This window comes from Trichosurus vulpecula, chromosome 6, assembly GCF_011100635.1.
Source record: "Trichosurus vulpecula isolate mTriVul1 chromosome 6, mTriVul1.pri, whole genome shotgun sequence".
In the NCBI taxonomy this organism is placed as follows: Eukaryota; Metazoa; Chordata; class Mammalia; order Diprotodontia; family Phalangeridae; genus Trichosurus; species Trichosurus vulpecula.
The window spans coordinates 188,823,523-188,837,579 of NC_050578.1; the positions used below are offsets into that span (position 1 = coordinate 188,823,523).

A 14,057-nucleotide genomic window follows, 5' to 3' on the forward strand; every position below is an offset into this window, starting at 1 on the left:
TTTCTTTACCACCTGCTTTGTAATTATTATCATGCCAAGAGTTGTTTCATATAAGTACATTTTCCCCACATCTGAAACTCTCCCCTTGAGGCACAGAAATTTCTTCATATTTGCAAACTTTTTTTTCACTTCTAGAAAACATTGTAAAACACCGCATGCTCTGCTGCTTCTATCAACAATACACTGAACACAATTTCAACTTTTTCTTAATAACTCAGGGTTAAAATTCTAGGCATCAAACATTGAATTGCACCATGCTGTTTTAATATTGTAATGTTAGTGATGACTGAGATGTGGAGAATGGTTGACTCAACGCCAAAGGTCGCTAAACGGCTTAGCTTTAAAAGTGTGTGTGTGTGTGTGTGTGTGTGTGTGTGTGTGTGTGTGTGTGTGTGTGAGACCTGGCTTTCGTTTGCCTATTTTTTCCATTTCAATCAAGGTGTCAGGATTTTTCCTTGTTGTTATTTGTATTCTGATCTCTAGCAGCCCTTCTTTCTTTATTGCTGATTCTAATCTGCCGAAACCTGGGGAATGAGCATAACAACCACCACACATTTTGTTTGTGTTTTGTGATTGAAAATGAGGTTTTCTCCCAAAAACCCTGTGAGAGAGATAGTGGTGATGTTATTATATCTATTTTACAGATGAGGAAGCAGGCCAACAGAAATAAAATGCCTTCCTCCGGTTAGTCAACGAGCATTTACTAAGTGCTTACTAAGTACCAGGCAATGTGCTAAGCAGAAAATCAAAACCAGGATCCCTGCCCTAAAGAAACTCACATACTAATGGCAGACTCAACATGGAAATAACTAGCTACATACAAGACATGTACAGGGTAAATTTATGAGGGAAGGCACTGTGGGAGAGTGGAGAGAATAAGGACTGGGGAAGCCCTCTTGAAGAAAATTTGGAGTCTGAGCTGAGACATTTGGGAATCCAGGGAAGCTAAGAGGTGGTGGTGAGGAGGAAGAGCATTCCAGGTGTGGAGGACAATCAGCTCAAAGACACAGAGTCTAGAGATGGAGTGTCATGTGAGGAACAAAAGTAGGCCAGTGTAGCTGGATCTTAGAATTCATGGAGGAGAGTGAAGAACAAGAAGATTAGAAAGGTAGGGAGGAGATATTGCATGGAGTTTTAAATGTCAGAAATCCCCTCTTGGGGATTTTGTATTTGCTCCTAGCAATAACGGAGAACAATTGGAGATTACAGAGAAGAGAGAATGAGAGGTGATATGTGTTAAGGAATGTTAAGAGGTCCCCTGAATTTGTCTTTTTGAGTTGCCATATTTTCCAGAAACACTGGGCCCAGAATATACAGGAGGCCCTGAATGTGTCAAGGATGAAGCCCTCCAAGATGACATTATTTGTTGTTTTCATCCCAAACTAGAACCCCTGTGTGTCCTTGGGAGTCAAGACACGCACCAGTCACTCTGCACTAGGCTGAAAAACTGCTCGTGTGGACTCCTGTAGATAAGCAGACCATCATATCTTCACAATCTAGCAATTCCCAAGGGAAAACAATGCTGCTTTTGCCATCACCTTGCTTCTCTCCTTCAGGAGGGTTTTTAATCCTTTTTCCACCATTACTGCACCTTTCCCCCTCCTATGCTACATCTCTTTAGGTAGAAATCTTTTGTTTCTTCCTCCTTCCTTTGTTGTATTGTTATAAATATGCAAACTTCTGTATGGATTGTAAACTCTTTGGGTTCCACATACATGTTCATTCCTCTTGTAATAAACCTAGTTTTCACATAAGTTTTGAGAAATTGTTATTGCCTATTGACATATGGTCAAACCTGTTAGAAGAAGGATAGAGGATAGACTAGAGTGTGGAGACACATGAGGCATGGAGACTAATTAGAAGGTTGCACAGCTTGTGATCATCAGAGGTAAGATATGAACTAAAAAAAATTGACTCCAAGTCCAGAGCTCCTTCTGTTTGGAATTTTATGTGAAGGCTCTGATTTAGAGCCTCTTCGATAGAAAAAAAGCTACACCTTTAGAGTATGGATTTTTTTTTTATTAGTTTTGAAAAAAACCTCATTAAACTGGAAATCAGAAAACTTTGGTTCTAAGTCTATATCTGCTGTTAACTTGCTATATACATATGGCCAGTCACTTAGACTCAGTTTCTTTATCTCTAAAGTGAGTGAGTTAGACTAGGTGATTTTTAGCCTTAATAGTCAATGATCCTTTTTGCAGCTGAGAAGAAATATTGAGGTCTTCCTTCAACTTTCTAGTTCTGTAATGTATTACAGGTGTTTAAAGTTCCTTAAATCCTAACCTTCAAGAGCCCCTGAAGTAGCACTCAGCATCCCTGGATTCAAGTAATAACAATACTGCCATTTACAGTTCTTTGTGTGTATGTGTATATATGTCTCTGTGTATAAATACACACATACATATGCATATATATATGTGTGTGTGCATACATGCATTTCTATCTGACTAGGGCAGATTGCTATAGTCAATAGTAAATATATGTGTGTATTCATATAACCTCTCTGTGCCTTAGTTTCCCCATCTGTAAAAGAACAGAATTTGACTAGGTGACATATGAGGGCCTCTCCACTTATAAATTCTGAAACTCTGTAAATCTGTGACATAAAAAGAAATCTTTCAAACTTCAAGGTAAAATCCTTTGTTCTAACATTTTCATACTCATATGCATCTGGTTTTACTCAGTCCATGTCCATTATTCCCCTCCTTTCCACAATGAAGACAGTAAAATATAGTGGAAATGATGCTGAACTTGGAATCCTTAGGTCTTGATCATGTTGCCTTTCAGCATTTGCCTTTCCGAACTTTGTAATAATCTGCCATAACTTTGTAAACTACACCCAAACACTGGTGATTTTGTCACATTTTGGACTTCTGAGTCTGGTAATTCCCTCCATTACAACAGATTTAAATCTCTCTATGATTTAAGAGATAAGTCCCAGGGAGTTGCTTGAAGCATGTTGAGTTGGTGACCTGCCCAGGTCTCACAGTTAGCAAGTATCAGAGGTGTATGTGACATTAATCTTCTTGATTCCAAGCACAGGACTCTGTCCACTTTGCTATACTGCCTTTTAAGTCTCTATCTTTACATACATACATACATATACACACACACACACATATATATATATATATATGTATATATATATATATATATATATATATATATATATATATATATATATATATATATCTAAAGCTAGACACACATACATACATACACACATACACATTTGCTCTGGACCTGACTTTATTAGAAATTTCATTGAGGAAACTCCTACTACCATTGCAGAGGCAAATGGTTGGTAACTTATAGTTTTAGAGAATTGCCCATAGCAAGATTTCTTAACCTGGATTCTAAGGAAAGGGCCCATTAATAGATTGTAGAGTATCCCTGAACTTGGATTAGGAAAAAAATACAACTTACTAACCTTAACTGGAATTTATCATATTCCTTAAAAATAAATTTTAAAAAGCGTTTTTTCTGAGAAAGCGTCCATAGGTTTCACTAAACTTTCAAAAGGATCCATGACACAAAAAAGATTAAGAAACCCTGGACTAGAGACACTGAAAGGCTACATGACTTGTCTGTTGCTTCCTAGCCTATATGTGTCAGGCAGGACTTGAACCTGGATGATCATAATTTCAAGGCCACATTACACTGTGCCATGTACTGTCTGTCTACTGATTTGTCTATCTGCCTATCCATTTTTCTAACTATGTACACACACATATACATAAATGTGTATACATACATACATATATAGATAGTAGAGCATCTAAAATATAACTTAAAAGGACTACAGAAAAAATGCTTACAAAGAAAACATATGAAGGGAGAGAGAGAGAGAACGTGCCTTCTTTTTCTTTTAGCATAGATCATAGATGGGGTCTGAGAGGTCACCCAATCTAATAAGAAGAATGTAGATTCTTATATGCAAGTTTTGCCTTTTCCCCTAATCATTTTGGTTGCTTTTTCTGCAGCTATTTTCAGCTATATTTTTCAGTGCTCTGCCTGGATGATAAATGGTAAATTAAAACCCAGACTACTTGGGGCCATCGAATCCCTGCAGAAGTAACATGGTTAGAGCTGATAACCTGAATTCCAATAAAGTTATTATGATTTGAAGCCTGAGATTATGTGAATAAGTCACTTCTGTACATAAATAAGTCCATGTAAATCCATTCACAAGTGCTATGAAGAAAAAGTCCGGTAACCTACTCCTATGGAGAAGGAAATGGCAAACCATTCCAGTATCTTTGCTAAGAAAACCCCAAATGGGGATATGAAGAGTTGAAGACGACTGAAAAATGACTAAACAACAATAACAACCCAGCCCACTCCTAAGGCCTTGCCCTTTAGAGGTGATTGGATTGAACAAAGAAAATTGCAAAGCAACTTATGTAACCCTGGATTGTAAATTATGTCAGTGGTATCTATAGTAACAGTAATGAACCAATAATGATGATGGAAGTGAATATTCTAGTGCATTCTATCTGCAGTGTTCTATAATTATAAAATATTATAATATATTATAAATTTCTGAGGTGACATGATGTAGTAGGAAGTGTGTTAGAAATAAAGTCAGAAAGATATATGTTCAATTCCCAGCTTTGATAGTGAATAGGCATTTATTAAGCATAGCCACCTTCCACATAAGTCCTTCCCTGATGCTCCCAGTTATTAGCACTGTTTCCGTCCTGAAACTGTCCTGTATTCCTTTGAATTTAATAACTTGAGCACATGTTGTATCTCCTGCAAAAGAATATAAGCTCCAAGAGGTCAGGGACTGTTCCATTTTTGTCTTTTTATCCCAGAACCTAGAATATAGTGACTTGCACATCATAGACACTTTAAAAGTGCTTGCTAAATTGAATTGTTAAGAAATGATTCGTAACCTTTAAAACATTCTTCATATATGCATTCTGTGTATTTGTGTGTATATTTGCATATATATATATATATAACAAAATATTATATATTATATATGTATATATTTGGATAAAAATATCACAGTCCTGCCCTCACTGATCTAATATTCTACTGGAGAAGATACATGTACATATGGGTGTGTATATAAAACATGTGTGTATGTACATGTGTATATATTGTATTATGAATATGTGTGTATATGTATATATGTGTGTATGTCACATAACCTCATATGTACATACTCCTCACTGTAAACATTATACCATGCTTAAGACCAGGGAAACAGATGCAACTTTTTAGAAGCCATAAGTTTGGAGACTCTCTTGGAATCATTAGATAGAATCATCACTTTATTTCCGTGGGTTATACACACTCAATGTGGAACTAATTATTCACCTACCCACCTTGTGCAACTAAAGATAGCAACCCAGGGTGGGTGGATGGGTGAGTGGCTGTGTGCGGGAGGAAGCATGAGGAGATCCTAGGTCCAAAGGTGAGATTTTTAAAAAATGAAAGATGTTAAAGTCTATAGAGAATTATTTATAGGGCCAGACTTAAGGCTCAGCTACTTACTCTCTTCTCAACCTCTTTGGAAACCAGTGTGTTTTATGCTAAGCATCTGAGGGTTGTAACAAGAAAAAGACACTCCTTAGGTCACATTTCTGGGCCTAGATGGACTGATTGTTCACCCTGGTCCTCAGAGATCCACTTACCCACCATAGCCTGAAAGGGTTTCAATCACTAGCAGTGTCCCTTCTCCCATATGTAATATTAATAAAAATAGCAATAATGATGATGACATATTTCATTCTTCCTCTTTAAGCTTTCTCATACACAGTATATCATGACCTTGCAATAACCCTGTGGGGTAGACCAGGTCTCACTGGTCCCAGTAGGATGAAGAAACTGAGGCACAGAAAATTTAAGTAACCATAATAAAGGCAAGACAAGAACCCAAGACTAAGCTCCAGTCCAACACAACAAATCTTTATGAAGCACCTGTTATGTGCATAAAGTTGTGCTAGGTACTGAAGCTACAAAAAAAGAAAGGAAGGAAGGCAGGAGAAGAAAGGAAGAAAAAAAGAAAGAGAAGAAAGAAAGAAAAGAGAAGAAAGAAAAGAATGGAAGGAAGGAAGGGAGGGAAGGAAGAAGTAAGGAAGGAAGATAGGAAGATATCGAGCCCTGCCCCAAAGGAACTTAGATTCTACACTTGTGTGCTTCCCTCAACATCTCCATGTATCTTCCCAGAGGCTTCCAGAGGGTCTGTATACATACTTGACATTTCAGTAGCTGCTTCAACTTTCCAAAGGACTTCATCATTTATTACTTCATTTGATCTTCACAACAACCCTGTGAGAGATAGGTTGACTATCTACCACTAACCCCAAATTATAAATGAAGGCATTGAGGTACAGAGTCCTGTGACTCTTCCAAGACCACATAACTAAGTAGACCATGAGATGAGACCTCAGATCTTCTAATGCCCAGTGATGCACTCTTCTCAAAGCATCACACTGCTTCCTTCAACCCCAGAGGCTTGTACCCATCCATAACACTTTCATTTCATAGGTTGCAGTTGTGTCTTACTCTTCGTGACTGAATTTCAGGGTTTTCTTGGCAAAGATGCTGGAGTGGTTTGCCCTTTCCTTCTCTACCTCATATTTTACAGAGGAGGAACTGAGACAAACAGCATTAAGTGACTTGTCACACAGCTAGTGTCTGAAGCCAGAGTGGGACTTATAGCCACTGTTCAAACTACTGTGAACAGCTTTTCCGTGGACCTTAGTGATAAAATCTCAAAAGGGAAAACAAAAAGCAAGTTAGACCAGAAAGGGAAAAGTAGAGAATGCAAGACCTATAGGTTTGAATAATACATGAGAAAGTTTTGGAAAAAAGTAACTTTTAAAGAGAGTTTCTGGATGTAAACAAATAATATAAATCAAATTGACTCAGCTCTTCAGTTCGGTAAATCAATTTAAATTCAATGAGACTTTAAATGTTTTGACATTAAGTGATCTCTTTGTAATGCAAAATTAATGCATTTTTCAAAGAAGGGACAACCCACATTAAGAATTTGGCCTGCCCAAATGATGCCCATTATTGCTAATAAGATGTTCAGAGTACTTACTCTTCAAAAGCTTTTATGATTATAGGGGAGGTCCTGTGTTGGCTACATATAAAGTTTAAAGAAGAGTGATGCTGTGGAGGGCATGACTTGACCTCTTTGTTACAGCCATGTTGCAGTGAAATTCTGCTGCATTCTCTAAAGCATTGTGATTTAAAATAAATATACCCATTTATAAAATTCAATCTCCCAGTTCTCCAGGCAGTTTAATTTCTATTTCTAACACACAATTTTATGGTGACATGAGAAAATGACTTTATGTAGTAGCTTTAAACCCAAGGGATGAAGTAGGGAAAAATCACCTACATATCTGAAGAAAAGGAATTATGTCAGAGGGCTGATAGATTAAAATGCTGAAATTTCAGTTTATCTCAGAAATCGGATCTGTCATTTGAATCACCACCATGAGATAAAATAGTCCTGAAGGTACACTGAGCTAGGAGGTCTCAGAAGATTGATGTTTGGGCCTATCTCTGGCAGTAAAAAACTGTGTGACTTTAGGCAAGTCACTTCAACTATGAAACAAGGGGTTTGGACTAGTTGTTTTCTAATATGTTCAGTTCTAGAATTCTATTTTATCAGTATTTATTGTCTGGGCTCTGCTGTCCTCTGTAAGGAAACCCCGAAGGATTGTAATCTAGTTTTCCAGTGAACAATAGCTGACTAGCATGGCCTTTTGGAAGGAGTGTAAGGGGTTATGGAGGTGGGAGAGAGTTTAACTATATTTATTTATTTATTTGATTGGTAACCTACTACAGTACTACTACTAACTGCAATGTAGGTTGTTGCATTTGTTTTATATTCAAGGGTCAGGAGGAAAAAGCAAAATGGTTAAGGTAACCCTGTCCGTTCTCAAATATCAAGACCAAGGGAAGGGAGAAGTGACTTAGCAGATGTCTATTATTTGAGAAATTAACAACCCATCAAACCAAAAGAAAAAATGAAAGTAGGCTATAAAGATTCTCAAAGAGCCAAAAGACTTTCCAGCTTCATTCTTCTGTACCTCTGTTCATTCCAACAACCAACTATATCCTTCTCTCTTTTCCTTTCACTGCCTTTCTTCCCTTCATTCTCTCCTTCCCTCCCTTTTTTCCCTCTTCCTTTTTCTATCCTTCCCTTCTTATTCCCTCCTTCCTTACTTTCTTCTCTCCTTCAAACATTTATGAAGTGCCTACTGTGTGGGATTGTACTCTTATAGGCACTGAATATACATGCTAGGATTGGAAATGGATAGCCTTATCTCATAGACTTATACACTGCATCTTAAGGTTCAGCTGTCACTTCCTTTATCTTTCTTCAAAATCTGGTTATCAAACTGACCCACTCAGAAATTAATCCAGTTGCTTAAAAATTATTGTCTTGTAACTGGTACAGGAACAGGGAGCCTTAGTTTAGAATCACTGCAGGTGAGAGAGATAAGAAAAGGTATTAATTACCTATGGCACTATGTGGAAATTTGTTTTGCTTGGTATGCACAATTGCTCAAAGGATTTTATTTCCTTTTTGTTCATTTTTAATGGGGAGATAGATCTTTGTTAAATGAAAAAAAATAAATTAAAATTAAAAAAAATTGACTTGACTTTAACCAAAATGTTAAGAAGCAATACCATTTGCCATGTGAAGATAATTCCCAAAATATACATTTCAATATAGTGGTTAATGGAAAGTTCATTATATAAAGATAAGTAGCCCCAGTGGGATACATAGTAGCTTTTCAGCAGAGTTTTTATTGCGGAATCAGAGAGGAATTTTAGTGATGGGGCTGGTGTTAGTTTAATTTTGGTCATTTCATGTATACTGTTAGGTACTATCATTCTCCAGAAATGGAAACAGTCCTTTATCAGGCAAAAATCATTACAGCAGTACATTGCACTGAGCCAGAAGAAGACACAACCTCAGGGCAGAAAATGCCTCAAGTTTAGTTCTGTTTAAATATTGCCAGTGATGATTGGACTATCATGCAATTCTACCCAATTATACTTACCCTCAAGGCAGTCTGGGCACTAAGCCTTTTGTCATGCAGACAATGTGTCGGCAAAGTCTGGCTCTGCTCCATGAAGAAACTATATTTACTTGTTATTTGGCTCGCGTTCATGTAGTACTGAGATGAGGAAGTCAATTTGTTGATTTGTTTTTCCCTAGTGTAAGGGTACTTACATGGGTCTAGGAGAGGTCACTCTATGATTTAAAGACATTTTAGAAAATAAAATTTAAAATTCTGTTTTGTTCTTCCCCTATGAACATAGCTAAGGCCCAAGGTGACTTTGTAGGAATGGGACCTTCAACAGAGATTTTATAATAATAGCTCGCATTTGTATAGCACTTTAGAATTATAGAGGGCTTTGCATATATTACTTTACTTGAATTTCATAACCACCCTGTAAGGTAGAGAGTACAAGTCATCTTATCCTAACTTTGCTGAGACTCTGAGAGAAAGAGATTAAGTGTTTCAGGATCAGAAGAGCACAGGATGACAGAAGTTAGAACTGAAGATCGATCCGTAGAGATCATGTCAATCTAATCACTTGATTTTAAGCATGAGCAAACTGACGCCCAGAGAAAGCAAGTCATTTGCCCAAGATCACATGGATAGTGGTTTGCATTTGAACCCAGTTCTTCACATTCTAAGTGCTCTTCTCTCTACATCTCATTAATTTTTGGGCAATAAAATTCTGAAGAAATATCAGCCACCATCTTGCCTTCATTCTATGTGATAGAAAACATGTCCACTAGAATATTCAGCCATTAGGAAATTAAATTGAACAGAGAAAAGAGAGGAGAAAATATTTTGAGATTGTAAATCTTCTCAAGCACCTAAGCTTGTCCCTAGACTGGCTTTTCCAGCCAGTTCTTTACCCTAACCTGTCACCTAATCCCTAGCTTTCTTCTTTCCCATTATTATCCTCCATCTAAAATTCCATTCTTGACCTTTATTTCCTCTCTTATATCCCACTATCTCTCTGTCATTCCCTTGCTGGCTCTTCTTACTGCTATCTTTCCCTCCAACAAATAATTTTTTTTAATTCAGATTAATTTTTATCTTTTTGTTTAATGGTTCCCCCATTCTCATACACTGGAGAAACAGACTCCAGCATGAGAGGTTTTTCTTCAGTATTCTTGTTGTTGCTTTCTTTTGTAAACTCTTAGAACTATAAAATAGAAAGTATGAAAGGCCATGGAGTAGTAAAAGAGATCATTGGTTTCAGAGTTAGCAGACCTGAATTCTAGTCTTAGCCTTGAGGCAAGTCTTTCAGTTCCCTGTGCTTCAGTTTTCTTCTTTGTAAAATGATATTTTAAATTCCTTTCCAGTTCTAAAATTCTATGACCAGATGCATATGCTTCCATTAAGTGCTAAAGCTGAGAATTAACATTAATGGCTAAGTGTCTAGATGTCAGCATGAAAATGGGTCTGCAACTTAAATTCTTAGGTAGCTGCCTAGGACTTTGAGAGATTTCATGGATAGTAGATGTCAGAGACAGGGCTGGAACCAAGTCTGTTGTTGTTTGATATCTTCCTGACTCTGAAGTCAACCTTCTATACCCTTTGCTACATGGTGTTTCATCTTCTACAACAAATAAAGAAAATGCTAAGTAAAATTAAGCCTATTTTAGGACTCCCAGTTCTGAAAAATGAAGAAATACATTTCTTGCCAGTGAAAGACTGTTAGCTTGCTTAAGAAGTTGATGTGTTCCCAGAGTTTCACTTGGTTTTAGGTTTGATCTTGGTTCTGATCATGAGATGAGTATTTACATCCACTGAATTTTTGGGTGACCCCCTTCTGATTTCCTTCCACAGACAGTGTCGAAGATGAAATGGAAATGGCCACTGTGCGGCATCGGCCAGAAGCTCTTGAACTGCTGGAAGCCCAGAGCAAATTCACCAAGAAAGAACTTCAGATCCTCTACCGAGGATTCAAGAATGTGAGTACTTTGATTCTGACCCTGGGCTTCCAAATCCAGGGAAAATCCCTAAGAAAAGTGAAATCAAAAGTAAGAAATAAAAAACAGAGCGAATTGCATCAGATTGGAGGCCAGACTAATGTGGGAGGATGAAATTCTCTGTTGCCAAATAGGGACATTATCCATTGTGCAGTTAAATTTCACTTTATGGTGAGTTTGGTTATGCTGATCATTATCAAATATTATCCAGTGGTTCAATATCTGTACTCATGATACTCCTATTTAATTTTTCTGGGGGCTATTTTGGTCAACACAAGTGTCATCATCATATCCAGCCCATTATTGGTGATTATTTAGCAGCCCTAATCTGGGCCAGAAGGATGAAGTCATTAGGGGAAAAAGGAATTGAAGGGTGTATTTCATAACTTTAGAAAGGGTTGATACAAAATATATGTGTGGACATACAGATTTTTTGGTTCATTAGACCATAGTGTTAAAGGCACTGAGCTCGGAGACAGAATTTCCCATGCAATTGCTGATGTTCTGTGTGGCCTTGCATTTTCTGTTCAAAGTAGCTCAGAAGAAAGTAACTGAGGAAGGGAAGAACCATGGGTTTCAGAAGGTAGCAGAAGGAATGACTTACTCGGTATAGCTAGTAACTGATATAGCAGTGAATTTTCTATTTTTGAAGTTTCCAACATGGACATTTCCAGAAAAGGGCAGGAAAAAAAGAGATGTGTCTAGAGCAGAAGCACCTGTCTGCAAGAGAGGCTAGGCCCAAAAATGCAAAGTTTTTTTGGGTTTTTTTTTTGGATTCCCATAGAATCTGTTTTGTGACAAGATCTATGCTAGGAGATGGTCACTGCCCTCAGAGGGTTTACAATCTATTTTCAAAAATGAAATCATCTCTGTTACTCTAAGAAAGCCCAGAATGGAGGTTCAACTGATGTTGGGTCAGTAGCATTACCTTACTAAACAGAGACACATGTTCCGTTGGTATCTATGCAATATCAGGAAAATAAGATGAAGACCCTCCCAGAATGTGGGGTGAACTCCTTATGGCAGATTTATGGGAGATTATGAGTTAAAGGCAGGTAAGTGGTACAATACATACAACACTGAACTTGAAGTGTAGATGACTTTAATTCAATCCTACCTCAGGCTCTTAGTAGCTATACTCTCAAGCACAATTTCCTCATCTGTAAAATAAAAATTGTAAAGATAAAATGAGATAATATTTAAGCATTTGGCAAATTTTAAATTGCTACATATATTTTAGCTAGTATTATTAGATTCACAGGGGGTTTTGGTTTTTGTTGAGTTGTTTCAGTTGTATCCTCAAACTCTTTTTGACCTCATTTGGGGTTTTCTTGGCACAGATATTGGAGCAGTTTGCTTCTCCAGCTCATTTCACAGAGGAGGAAACTGAGACAAACAGGGTTAAGTGACTTTCTCAGGGTCACACAGCTGATAAGTATCTGAGGCTGGATTTGAATTCAGGAATTCCTGACTCCGGGCCTAGAACTCTATCCAGTGCACCACCTAGTTGCCTTTGAACAGGATAGGCCATCACAGATGGGTAATGATCTACACGGAAATACTCCTCACATTGATGAGATCACAGATTCATTAAAGTTCATATGTGTATATATATATATATATATATGTATGTATGTATGTATATATACACATATATGTATATATGTATGTATATATACACATACATACATATATGTATATATGTATGATATATACACATACATACATATATACACACACATACATATATACATATATACACACACATGCCTCATATATATATATACCTCATATATAGAGAGAGATATAGATATGTACGCCTCATAGATACAAACAAACACATGTATCCACAAAAGATGCTGTCATCATTGAGAATTCCTTCAAGCTGTATAGATTTTGGCTGTCTATGACATGATAGATAAGACCTAGGGAGTTGCTCAAAGTTTTTAGAGGTTAAATGACTTGCCCAGCATCACATAGCCAGTAAGTTTTAACAGCAACATTTGATTCTATGTCTTCCTGACTCTCAAACTGCTGCTCACTCAGTCAACCTCTGTTAAATACTTACTATGTGCCAAACACTGTACATGTCGCTCTATCCAGCACACCTTTACCTACAAGTGAAGATAGATTGTTATGTGTATTTGCATTTTATATAGTTTAATACTCTCAATTTCTTCTTGTATATATGCTATTCACTTGGTGATTTCATCAGCTCCCATAGGTTCAAGCTATCATCTCTATACAGATAATTCTTTGTCCAGCCCTAACTTCTCTCCTGACCTCTAGTCTCACCTCTCCAACTGCCTATTGGACATTTTGAACTGAACAGCCCATAGATATCTTCAACTCATTGTCTAAAACCAAATTCATTCTCTTGTCCCCTCCTCCAAACTTTTGTCTTTTCCTAATTTCCCTATTACTTACCACTATCCTCCCAGTCCCTCAGGCTCACAACCTAGGTGTCATCACTCTTTCACCACCAGCCCCTGCCCAACCTTGGCTAAAATCCATTGTTTCCTCCCTTTGTAACATCTTTCACATGTGCCCCTTTCTCTCCTCTGATGCTGCCACCACCCTGGTGTAGGCCCTGATTAGCTCATACTTGGACTATCGCAATAATCTGCTGGTTGATCTCCCTGAACCAAGTCTCTGCCCACTTCAGTCCAAGCTCCACTCAGCAGCCAAAGTGATCTTCATAAAAGTCAAGTTTCACCATGTCACTCTCTCATTGAATCAATTCCTTTGGCTCCCTATTGCTTCTAGGATCAAATATAAAATCCTTTGGCTTTTAAAGTCCTCTGTAACCTAGCTTCTTCCTGCCTTTCCAGTCTTCTTACTCCTTATTCCACCACCCCCTTTCACATTCTCTGTGATCCAGTGACAGCAGCCTCTTTGTTCTTCATCGAACAAGACACTCTAGCTCCCAGCATTTTCACTCTCTATCCCCCCTGCCTGGAATTCTCTAGCTCCTCATGTCTACCTTCTGGCTTCCTGCACTTCTCAGCTAAAATCTCACTTTCTGCATGAAGCCTTTCCTATCCTTTTGAATGTCAGTACC

At 37.6% G+C, this 14,057-nt stretch overlaps 1 protein-coding gene across 1 annotated transcript in view; it reads left to right on the forward strand.

The window, feature by feature from the left end:
- KCNIP4 (potassium voltage-gated channel interacting protein 4) overlaps positions 1–14,057 on the forward strand; it is a 140,236-nt gene that overhangs the window by 19,947 nt on the left and 106,232 nt on the right. Inside the window, exon 2 of the mRNA XM_036763394.1 lies at positions 10,854–10,978. Coding sequence (XP_036619289.1) covers positions 10,871–10,978 — 108 coding nt within the window. The 5' untranslated portion in view covers positions 10,854–10,870. The remainder of the gene's footprint in view (positions 1–10,853; positions 10,979–14,057) is intronic.